We start from the raw sequence: 11,762 nt of genomic DNA, 5'->3' as shown, positions 1-11,762 counted from the left end.
ATGGTACTTGCGTACCATGCTGCGAATGGATCTGGCCCTTCCTACATCCAGGACATGGTTAAACCGTACACCCCAGCACGTGCACTCCGCTCTGCATCAGCCAAACAGCTCGCTGCACCCGCACTGCGAGGGGGACCCAAGTTCCCATCAGCAAAAACAGTGGGTTTGCTATCCTGGCTCCAAAATGGTGGAATGAGCTCCCCATTGAAATCAGGACAGCAGAAAGCTTGCACATCTTCCGGCGCAGACTGAAAACTCATCTCTTTCGACTTCACTTCGAGCGATAGAATTACTAACAAAGCACTGATAACAGAGCACTTATATACTAATAAAGGACTGGCTTATCTAAAGCCAGTTGAGTAGCACTTGAAATGTTTGGCTCTATGAAACCTGATGTACTTATATGATTCTGTTTTCTTCAAAGTTGTATCTTCCTGGTCGAATGTACTTATTGTAAGTTGCTTTGGATAAAAGTGTCAGCTAAATGCCATGTAATGAAAATGAAGCTGAGTGGACTGCAAATTGTCACATTTCTGCATCACAAGGATAACACTGTTTCACGTGCATAAAAACAATAATTACAACAATACACCATATTAGACTAACCTTTGTTTAAATGGCTGCATTTCTTTGTGTGTCAGGAATGGTATGACCCCAAAGGAAACTGTAATCTGTGGAGTCTGTTAGTTCACATGCTGATGCAGGCTAGTTTAGAAAGATGGAAGGTTCCCTATACCTCCTCCTGGTTTGACAGCAGTTCAAGGCACAGATGGAGAGCAGCACAGGTTTCACTGGAGAGCTCACTGGTCTCTTTGGCTTTCAGTAGAAGTGGGGCAGGCAGTGCTGTTTCAAAAACAAAATAAAAATAATACATATTCAGTGCAGATAAATTGGGCTACAACTGAGTTAGCATTGATTAATTTGTTGTTTTTGTCACGATATGTCAGAAAATAGGGTTAAACAAATCACAGTGGTGTCTACAAGACCAACAATCAAGACGCTAAAGATTTGCTCATTCAATAAAACAGATTTATGTTTTATGTGTCCATGCTAAAAGATACATTAAAGAGTGAGGGGTTATGTCACTGTGTCAACTAGCAAAAGGCTAAACGACTCGTGACATTTTATATCCATGCCTATTTGTGACCCCGTCATAAAGGTTGAGCATGTTTAGAAACTCAGAAGGTCAAGCGCTGTGGTTCTCAACCTTATCGAGTTTCACCTCCCCCGCAAACAATGATTAGATAAAAGTTGGAAAAAACGTCACTAAAATGTTACCTTCTTTATCGTTCTTTCCACTCACATTTATCCTAAAGCCCCTTGAAAGGACCCGACACCCAGGTAAATAAATCGCAAGGTTAAGGTTTGGTCTAACAAAATTGTTTTTTAATTCGTTTTTCTATCCATTTATTAAATAATCAATTATCAAATCATTTCAGCACTAGGATGAAATTATCGGAAATAAAAGGACACTGAATTAACAGCAATAATACGGGAACAATTCCAGGACTCCTACCACTGTTCTCCTCATTCTTCACCATTGAGAGAAATATTGACACTTCACTCTCCAATTTCTGCTGGGAAGCGTTGGCTGCCTGCAAGAGCGGAAGACAAAAAGGGACACTCACTTGGAATCCTCCTCCTTAAAAATAGCACTTCCTTCCCACTGCCACCTTATAAAACACCTGATTAAAAAAAGGTCTGACATTTATTTTACCTGAAGGGCTTGTGACAGATTCCTCACTGTTTCTTCAGCACAACCATTGGCATCGATGATCAATTCTTCTTGGGTGCAGTGGCGAGTGCTGTAGGATGAATGTGCCTCAAATGCATCTAACCATCTCTAAGTGCACAAATATCAGAAATATTTACAAATGTCCACCCTTTCGGATTCACTTAGACCAGGGGTGTCCAAACTACGGCCCGGGGGCCAAATGCGGTCTGCGGACCATTTTGATTCGGCCCTCAGCAAATTAAAATGGTATAATGAAATATGGCCCACAAAGGAAACTTGTGCTTGTCTTATATTACACAGTAGTATTCACGTGTTAATAAGACCACTTTTCAAATAAATTCAGTCAATTAAAGTTGGAAACATTTTCTAACATATCTTAGTTGATAAGAATAAAGCCCAATAACTTATTTACATAACAAGCTTGAAATACACCCTTCCTATTTCTCCTTTTTATAATCAATCTGAGGCTTCTGTTTTAAGGGATGAGCTGCCAACACTCACAAACATAATTTTGCTAACTTATAACTGAACTTATGAGGCAATATACCTCTAGTGAGTGGCCCAGCCCTTCGAATATTTTTCTGTATGTGTCCCTCGGTGAAAAAGGTTTGGACACAACTGACTTAGACAAATCAGTCAGATTGTTCAGAGAAGAGATATTTCATTAGCACAGAAGGTGAATATCAACTCACTTTTCTTGTTGCCACTGAATTAGTCTTTGAGGAGACTTTGAAATAATGTACAGTGTCATCAAAACACTTAAGCATGAAGAAGCAATGATCCCATGGTTTGACCTAGAATGACACAATTAAATTACTTAGAATCACGCTTGCTGCACGATCTGTCAAACATCACCATGTCATCACAACGGAAACATCCAAGGGGCATTCTTGTATAGTCATGAATGTTCAATCAATTACTACTTACCATGCAGTAGGCTTTTGTTAGAGACTTACACCCTTGTTTTCTGACACCAGCCAGGGCATCAGCCCTGAAAAAAAGAAACAAATGAGAGAGCACATAGACACACTGTATAATAAAACTGCACTAATTGACCAACAGTACACATGTAGAAGCTTTTTAAAGTTCCAGTTTCCCTGAATGCTTTTGGAGCTACTGATGTCGGCATCTCCAAAGATATTTATTTGGAGAAAATTGGACAAGGCATCGTCTGGTTAAATGTAGCTTAAAAAACAGAGCCAATCAAGGATAGCAGGAGCAGCTAGAGAGAAACTTCTACCATGACAAACAGTAGCATACATAATGTAATAAAAAACTATATATTTGTTATCTAAACAATTGGCATACATGCATACAAGTTACTGTATCTCACTTTCTGGGATACCAGGAGAGCGTTCCATCCTCAATGACCACCCAGTGGGATCGCCATCCAAGAAAGCGGGAACTCTGTCAGAGACATGTGGAGTAAAATCAGAAACTGTTTTGCAAAAGTAGAAGATATAAATGGTTCAATATATTATAGAACATATAGGTTTGAATATATTTTTTAATCCGTTTTGATAATATTCAAAATAAACTAAGTCATTATATACAAAACAAAGAATAAAAAGGGTTTTGAGAAATTTCTTAAATATATAATAATGCTATTGTGTGGCATCATTTATTGTCTTCTGTTTGCGATTGTAGTAATGTGTTATTTATTATTTGCATGTACAGCACTTTGGCTCGACCAAAAATCGTTTTTAAAATGTGCTATATAAATAAAACCTGATTTGATTTGATAATAAGAAAAAAGTAAAGTCTATACCATCAAATGTGTCTGAAAAAGAATCATTGCCTGACATATTGGAAGTAGAAAAATAATACACTTCAACATCTGGGTACCTTCCAAAGAGGGCCTTCAATCTTCTTCACCCCACTGCTCTCATCCTTTGTGGAGAAAAAATATATAATTCTCAGACTTGTGTACAGACCATGGTACAGACACAGGCTGATTGACAGGCTTGAAGAGGTTTTGTTTAGACCAGACACACTCAACTCAGTTTTCCTTTTGTACAGTATTACAGTAAAACCTGCATTGTGTCAGAAGTATATACATTTAAATGTTCTTAGTAGACAAGCACTTGTTTTTTCTTCATTACAATGACTAAGCAATGTTCTGCAGTGAAGCTGTGCCAATTACAGTATATTACACATTGAAGCAAAAACAAGGACGGCTGACTTGCAAGGCTTTGCTCCACAGCCACCAGACCTCAAGTTAAGACATTTAGAGATATATGAAAGAGGAGAGTGAACAAATATAGTTGTGTGGACCTTTATCTTAGCCCAGAGTAAGATAGCAATAAGGAGAAAAATACAAACACCTAATAAGGTGCTAGAAATAATTAATTTTGACTCATAGTCAGAAATTCCCTCGTGGATAACCCAATTTTGAAATGTTTAATCTACTGGGAGATGTGAAGGAACTTAGTTATTTTTACTGGATATTTGTTTATTAAACTGAGATTTTTCCTAGCTAGATTTTGCCAAATGGTTGTGAAAGAGCAGATGCCAGAGGATCACAACAATTCCCTGCTCCTATTAAATGTAAGGGGTGAGAAATGCACTACCTTAACCTTTATATATTTTTTCCTTATTTTCTTTCAAAAGGAAAACTTCATTACCTTAAAACTGAAAAACGACTTATCTTCACCTACCTTGACTTGATAGGCTGCTAGAATCAGTCTCAGTTCATCACTGCGGGTCAGGTCTAAAGCAGTCTGGTCTGCAAAAGTTAGCCATGCAATAAATTACGTTGCAATACCCAAGCACAAAACTAATAGAACCTACTGTAGTATTTACACAAATGTATATTTAAAAAAAAAGAAGAAATATTAACTTCAAAATGACCAGATTAAACGTTATGCACTAAAACTTCATTAGTAAGAGTATAAAGAGATTAATTACCATGGGTGTTTTTGATACTGGGGCTGGCTCCAGAGTTGAGCAGCTTTATAATGCACTGCTTCTGCCCCCTGTAGGCGGCACAGTGTAAGGGAGTGTTCCCCACAGAGTCCCTGCAGTGAATATCTGGAGGTTCTTCTCTACTGAGCTGAAGAACAGAAGACAGGGGAACAGCAGAAAGCAATTTAACAAAGCATAAAACGCTGACATATACTTATTCAACATGTAGAACTGAGTGTCCACCTTAAGCCAGTGATACAAAACACAGAAAGAAAAGTAAAATGATTTCCCTGATTTGGTTTTCTGGAGAATCTGCTTAGGTCTGCTGAACAATTCAGTAAAGAATGCACATTATATATTGTTTTAGTTGTCTATGATTCAATCTTTTACCATTCTTCCAAAGCATCAGACATTATTATATTAAAATGTTGGATTTTTGTGACCAGTATCTGGAATGTTAATGTAAACCTGTAGCATAACCCATTCAATCTCAAAACACAGCAAAACCTGTGCAAGGCAGTGGTTTCATGTGAAACGTTCTTTAAGCAAGAAAGAGGCTTTCAAGTGTAATATATTCTGCAAAATTATTAGAAAGGTCAGACCAGTTTAGACAGAGTGGAGATGTCCCCCTCTCTGGCTGCTTCCAGAAGCTTCTCCTCCCACCGCCTTGTCTCTCTCCTCTCTGCAGCTGCACAAATCAAACACCATTTGAGAACAAAAGGCAGATGATCCAAAGTAATGAGAAGCAATCAGCCTTTAAAAAATTACCCTCCAGCATTGTAATGATTTCATCATCCTCTGTCACATCTTTAGGGATTTGAGCTGTTCCATTGATTATGTTGGAACAGGCATCATACCGCAGCAGCAAGAGAACAATCTCCTTTAAGCAGAGAATTTTTTTTTTTTTTTTAATCTGACCATCATTTGTCATCATTTAAAAGATTGAATACTATCTGGTGGTGTCTGAGACAGTGAATTCAGCTCACAAGTTATAAAGCAGGGCACATCTATATAGTAATGGGCAGGCAAGGCACTCAATGTTATTTTATTTTGTTTACCTTTCTCCCAGTAAACGCTGCTTTGTGTAGAGGTGTGTCACCCATGTTATTCTGCAAATTTGCATCAGCACCTGCCTGCAAATATGGTAAATATATTAAATACAACTGGCTGCAAATACTTACTGGAGATAATATATTTATCTTCTTTTTTTTTTATTCTACTAATTCAATATTATAACATACAATCAATGAAACAGACAATCAAAAACAAAATAAGAAGAAACGGGAGGGCAGAAAGCAGAGCTAATTAAGAAAATAGTCCTCCCCTTACTCATCCAGTTTTTAACTATTTTGGTCAAGGATCCAAATATTACGGCATAGGTTGGTTTCCATGTATGCAAGTAAAAACACACATAAATAAACAAAATGCTATGTATACAAACACATACACATATACTATGTACATGTACTACACACATAGGCCTACTTCAGGTTTCAAAGTATGATTTAAAAAGGTCATTTCCAGGGCAAAAAGGAAATACAATACCAAAACAATGAAAAGCAAAATGAAAAATAAAGTAGGATAAAGGTTTTTTTTTTTTATCTTAAAATTTATACTAATCCATGAACATAAAATATAAATATATAACGGTCCTTTTTTTTTTTTTAAAAGGTAAACCAAAACACATAGACAACACAAAACAAGAAACAAACAAAAGGACCGTTATATGAACACATCTCACCTTAAGCAGCTCCTGCACAGCTTCCCTGTGTCCAGAGCAGCAGGCCAGGTGGAGGGGGGTCCATCCTAAACTGGCTTTAGATCTGGCTTTACAGACAAAGAGGAAGTGAGGAACATGATCCTCATACCTGAAGAAGAACATCAGTGCTAGTCGAAAGCTAATGGCTAATCTCCTCTATACTTACATCTGCAGTTGATGTTCAGAGAGCTGCTTTGGTTGATTCTCGACTGAAGGAGGCTCTGAATATGAGAACAACTGCCTTCTTTAGCGTAGAGGAGAAGCTTTTCCTCAAGTGTGTTTGCCTCCATCCCAACTTTACTTCCTTTTGCCCAATAGCAAAGCTAATGCAAATGTTACGGCTGTCACAGATATTGGAGACCAAAAAACCGTTTGTTAACTGATGCTAACACAACCAGTAAAGGTGAACAAAGCTTCTGAGTGAAACATTAACACATACAGTCAGTAGCCAACTTAATTTAACGTAGCTTGCTTTCTTTTAGCTTGTGGAGGGAAAGTTTAAAACAACAACAAATGTACCCCAAAGGCTAAGGTACAACACGAACAACTTAGCTTGTTGCCTAATGAAATACACGCTTTAGACTTACAGGGAAAGATTTTAAACTCCTACTTTAATCAACTTTCCCGAGTGTGTTTGAGGGTTCAAGCCACAGTTTAAAGATCAACCAACACTACTCGAAATTTGATCATGTCAATCAGCTGACAGCTGTTGGGTCGTCATGTGACCAGGCAGCATGTGTGTGTGTGTGTGTGTGTCGGTATGTGTGCGAGTGTGGACCAGGGTAAGACAATTCATAAGATATAGAGGTATGCATTAAATAAAAAGTAATGGTAGACTATTGAATGCCATGCATGGAAAAGTGTAGTATCTAATAAAAACATACAAATGAATACAAATGTTCTGATATATATAAAAAAGTATTACAAGTCCTAGTAAAGTTCATATAATCACTAACAGACATGTTATAGTAGGCCATAATGAATAAGAGGAATTAATTGAAAAAGTCCTAGTATTTTATGTCATAAAAGCATCTTATTATAGTATAAAGTCATATGCCATAATTAATTTCATTTAGTAATTCTGGTGAACATTTTTTGTGTTTTACTTTGTTTTTACTTAGGCCTACTCCTTTACACATCTGAGTAAAGGAATGGTTCATCCTGTTAAGTCATTTTAATGCTTGTATTGCTTGTGCCATAAAATGTATGGCACAAGCAATACATCATTTATTAAATGATCACTTCAGATTGAATCTAGCAATGTGTCTTTGTGTCCATATGTCAACATACTACACTGGTTAGAACACTGTATTACTGTATTGATTTTATAGTCTTTATGAAGCCCTCAGAAGAGGCAAATTCTTCTTTTGTACACTAGATGGAAGTATTTGCTGCACCAGGTGAGGCCCACACAGGTTAATGCTCTGTTTATTTCCTGAGCTTCTGTCAAAGAGACTTGTTCAGGAAAAACATAAATAAACGTTCACATCGCAGCCACATTTCCATACTTTTTTTTTGCATTGAAGGTCAATCCTGAGTGTGTGGCTTTGATGGCCCTGCTTACTTTAAGCATTTAGGTCCCCTGGGATTAGTGCATATTTGACAGAGTGGGTGAGTGAGAGTCATGCTGTAATGAGGGTACAGTAGTGTGAGGGGCGACTTCAAAGACCACCTGTGAAAGGAAAGGTGTCTTTTTGAGAGGCTGTTAAACCAGGAACTTCAATCACAGGCTAGGCTAATAGTCCAGCAGCAAGTCCTCAAACAAGGCTTTAGTTTTCGAGATACCCCTACCCGAGGTAGAACAAATGACAACAATGATTTTTCTTATCTTTAGGGTCTCCCATTAATGAAATTGATTGTTGTCAAATTTTATTTTGGGGGAAAAAATGTTTTTTTGGTTGTTCTTTAGAACTACCCCAATCCCTGAAAAAGAGCCAAATTAGACCAGGCCGAATATGGGAAAGGTGACAAAAAAGCCCATAACTTGAGAATGGCAACTCTTTTCCTCTTCAGATTTGCTGAGGTATGAACCAGGTGGCTGTCCTACATCACCAAATGGTCAGACAATTATTCAACTAAAAACATACTGAATTATAGTCCTGTAAACTTAGCTTTAGTTTAGACGGAAATTGTACTTGGTTGGTGATAGGAACATAGGAACAATCACTTTTCTGTCACTTATCAGAAAAACAGTAATCCCTAAAAAATATACCATTACTGAATTGTCTAGGGTGCTATTGAACACTAACCAGTAGTTGTATGGAAATATCTGGTACAGTTCTATTGTAAATGAGATTTCTTTAGACATAGGCCTACCTCTTCTCTGATACAGTCAAATTCTGAATGGGGGAGAAGTGGCATAATAGCCTATAAGTTAAGAATGCTCACTCTGATGGTCATTATATTTAGAGAGGGAAATACCAGGTGGCTGAACTACATCACCAAATAGTCAGAATAAGAGTAACCCAATACAATAAAGTGTATTAGTTCTAAATTGCAAGCCTCTAAAACATAGGTGTAAATACAGTAGTACGGGTTTTATTGAAACTGGAACCTTAATTCAAAGTACAGTATACAAATCATCAAATAATTCTGTGAGAGGTCAAGTATATAGATACTAGAATATAATGTTAAATGTCAGGTTCCTCAGAAACGTTAGGGGACACATGTTGACATTCTGCACAGCAGGTGCAGAACTCCGTACAGGGAAGGCCAACAGAGAGGCACTGGCACTTTCCATTCTCTCCAAACTTTGCATCTTTGCAATTCAAGTGAGTAATGTCTCTTACTTCGGTGCTGGGGTTTTTGTAAATAGCACTGGTTGAATGGCCCCATCTCTGACAATCCACCCCTTGCCAATAGGACTCCATAACAAGGGATTGGGTTTGGCCTGTGACACCATATCGCTGTCTGAAACATTGCATGACCATCAGAGTGAGCATTCTTAACATAGGCTATTATGCCACTAATCCCCCATTCGGAATTTTGACTGTCTCAGAGAAGAGGTAGGCCTATGTCTAAAGAAATCTCATTTACAATAGAACTGTACCAGATATTTCCATACAACTACTGGTTAGTGTTCAATAGCACCCTAGACAATTCAGTAATGGTATATTTTTTAGGGATTACTGTTTTTCTGATAAATTAGAGAAAAGTGATTGAGTCCTATGTTCCTATCATCAAAAAGTACAATTTCCGTCTAAATTAAAGCTAAATTTACAGGATTATAATTCAGTATTTTTTTAGTTAAATAATTGTCTGACTATTTAGTGATGTAGGACAGCCACCTGGTTCATACTGTACCTCAGCTAATCTGAAGAGGAAAAGAGTGATCATTCTCAAGTTATGGGCTTTTTTGTCACCTTTCCCATATTCGGCCTGGTGTAATTTGGCTCTTTTTCAGGGATTGGGCTAGTTCTAAAGAACGACCAAAAAAAACATTTTTTTCCCCAAAATAAAATTTGACAACAATCAATTTCATTAATGGGAGACCCTAAAGATAAGAAAAATCATTGTTGTCATTTGTTCTACCTCGGGAATCTCAAAATCTGAGGGCCCTTCCTGCTAGACTACTGTATAATACCCAGTAGAGCTGCAAGGGATAGACAAAATAAGATGAACACTCTGTGGGATAGTGCTTAAACACTGAAGCAACTACATCACTTCCACAAACATTACCACAGAGGATTGGGTTTGGAAAGTAAACAAGGCTTGCAGCTGTTAAATTTGTTTAAATCAGCCCTATGTTATACGAATGTTCAAAGTACCATGAGATAACCAGCACAGTTCCAAAGACGCCAACACAGCAGTGCCTCAAAACACACAGGGAATTCAGGGTGTACACAATCATGATGTTTAGGCCAAACAAAGACAAATTGCTCTGACAGAGTTTTTATATCTGGTTGTTGGTTCTAATTACTGCAATGCTCTAGCGCTAATGCTTTGGATAGGAGAACTCTCTTGCATCAATGGAGAAATGGGTAATGTGTCAAAGGTGGTCTTCTCAAGTCATTATGTATATATGTTTATTTTCATTTTCATTCATTTCTTACTTCATAGTTTATATGACCCGATATGATGCTCATTTAAATTAATTTCTTATTCAGTTTTTCGTTATTTTTATTTGTATCTTTCATTTTATAAACCTGTGTGAATCTGTGCTGTCCTGTTTTTCATCCTTACCCTGTTGCTGTTTGAACTACTGAATTTCCCCATGGGGATTAATAAAAGTCAATTTGATCTCATCTTATTATGCTTAAACTGATCCTAATTTGCTTTATACTCTTGTTGTTTGTACTGATCATGTTTGTATTGATCTTTCAAAATAATGCTCCTGCACTAGTCCAACACCTAAATAAACCCTATAGGACTTAATACAATTCTGAATAATAGATTACAAGTCATTCATTATTGGTTTTATATTTAATTGTAATATCTGGGAAGTTATGGAAATACAGACATTAATCATAGCATATTCATCAAATCAGGTCTGGTGAGGGAAAGAAGCACACTGGGCTAGTTCTTGCTAATTAGCATGGCAATTATTGTAAGCTGTCACAGTTCTTAAGCAACAGGGTGGACTGTGTGTGCTCCAGAGCGTAATCCCTCACAAATTACAAGATAATAGAGGCAAAGAGAGACCTTCGCTTCAAAAGAAACCAGGAGATAAAATCCCCAGCAGGGACATTTTAGGGACAGTCATGGAGAGAGACGGCGAGTGAGGAAAAAGGTAAGGGAAAGAAGGACGGCATGTATTCCCTTCACATAGAGCTGTCTGAATAGGACATGGTTATTTGATTGTGTAGTTAATTGAATGGCTTCAAATGAATCAAATCTGATATGTTTTTCTGCATTTGACACATTATGCTTTTTCTTTCATTGTAATTTACATATTTTAAAGATGATATCTGTCAATATATCCCTTTTAATTCTACTTCATTTCATGTTGTACAGCATTATTTTGCCTAATAACCACAGATCGATAGTCCTCTCTCCTTGTCGCTTGCGGTGCAAAACACATTTTTCAAAGCTCCCTCGAAACATGGATTCAGCTGCTTCTCTTGTCAAGAAGCAAGAAAAAGATAATTGTATAGAAGGAAGGCAGCACTTTGCAGGACAACAGTATGCTGCAGCACAGTATACATTGCTGCCCCATATACAGTTTAACATATGTGGTTTATTTAGCTGTGTCCTACCTTGACTCCCTGCACAGCTACACACCTGCCGTGATCATGAGGTCACCAACCTTCATTAGAAGGATCCAGGTATGGCCTTTCAAAACTGGTAGGTCAGTCAGATTAAGGTCAATCAAGCACCGTCAGTACACACCCATATAGTCCAGACGAGCTCCAATCAGAAAGTGTG

General features: G+C 37.5%; 2 protein-coding genes across 2 annotated transcripts; both read right to left on the bottom strand.

The window, feature by feature from the left end:
- Nucleotides 1-562: 562 nt before the first annotated feature.
- LOC104957670 (oxysterol-binding protein-related protein 1-like) lies at nucleotides 563-5,052 on the bottom strand. The gene is made up of 10 exons (XM_010785326.1): nucleotides 5,030-5,052; nucleotides 4,643-4,842; nucleotides 4,393-4,460; nucleotides 3,581-3,625; nucleotides 3,069-3,142; nucleotides 2,663-2,726; nucleotides 2,428-2,529; nucleotides 1,718-1,843; nucleotides 1,517-1,595; nucleotides 563-843 (listed from the first exon to the last, which is right to left on the bottom strand). The coding sequence occupies exons 1-10, from the start codon at nucleotides 5,050-5,052 to the stop codon at nucleotides 731-733; spliced, it is 894 nt and encodes a 297-aa protein (XP_010783628.1). The 3' UTR covers nucleotides 563-730.
- Nucleotides 5,053-5,235: 183 nt separating this feature from the next.
- Nucleotides 5,236-6,960, bottom strand: LOC104957669 (oxysterol-binding protein-related protein 1-like). Its single transcript, XM_010785325.1, has 5 exons — nucleotides 6,565-6,960; nucleotides 6,381-6,466; nucleotides 5,698-5,772; nucleotides 5,408-5,519; nucleotides 5,236-5,327 (listed from the first exon to the last, which is right to left on the bottom strand). Exons 1-5 carry the CDS (start codon nucleotides 6,686-6,688, stop codon nucleotides 5,236-5,238), a joined length of 489 nt encoding a protein of 162 aa, XP_010783627.1. The 5' UTR covers nucleotides 6,689-6,960.
- Nucleotides 6,961-11,762: the final 4,802 nt, after the last annotated feature.

Source organism: Notothenia coriiceps, unplaced genomic scaffold (assembly GCF_000735185.1).
Source record: "Notothenia coriiceps isolate Sejong01 unplaced genomic scaffold, NC01 NC01_scaffold00027532, whole genome shotgun sequence".
Lineage (NCBI taxonomy): Eukaryota > Metazoa > Chordata > Actinopteri > Perciformes > Nototheniidae > Notothenia > Notothenia coriiceps.
The sequence above is the reverse complement of the archived record's forward strand: the minus strand, read 5'-3'. Positions and strand labels throughout refer to the sequence as shown.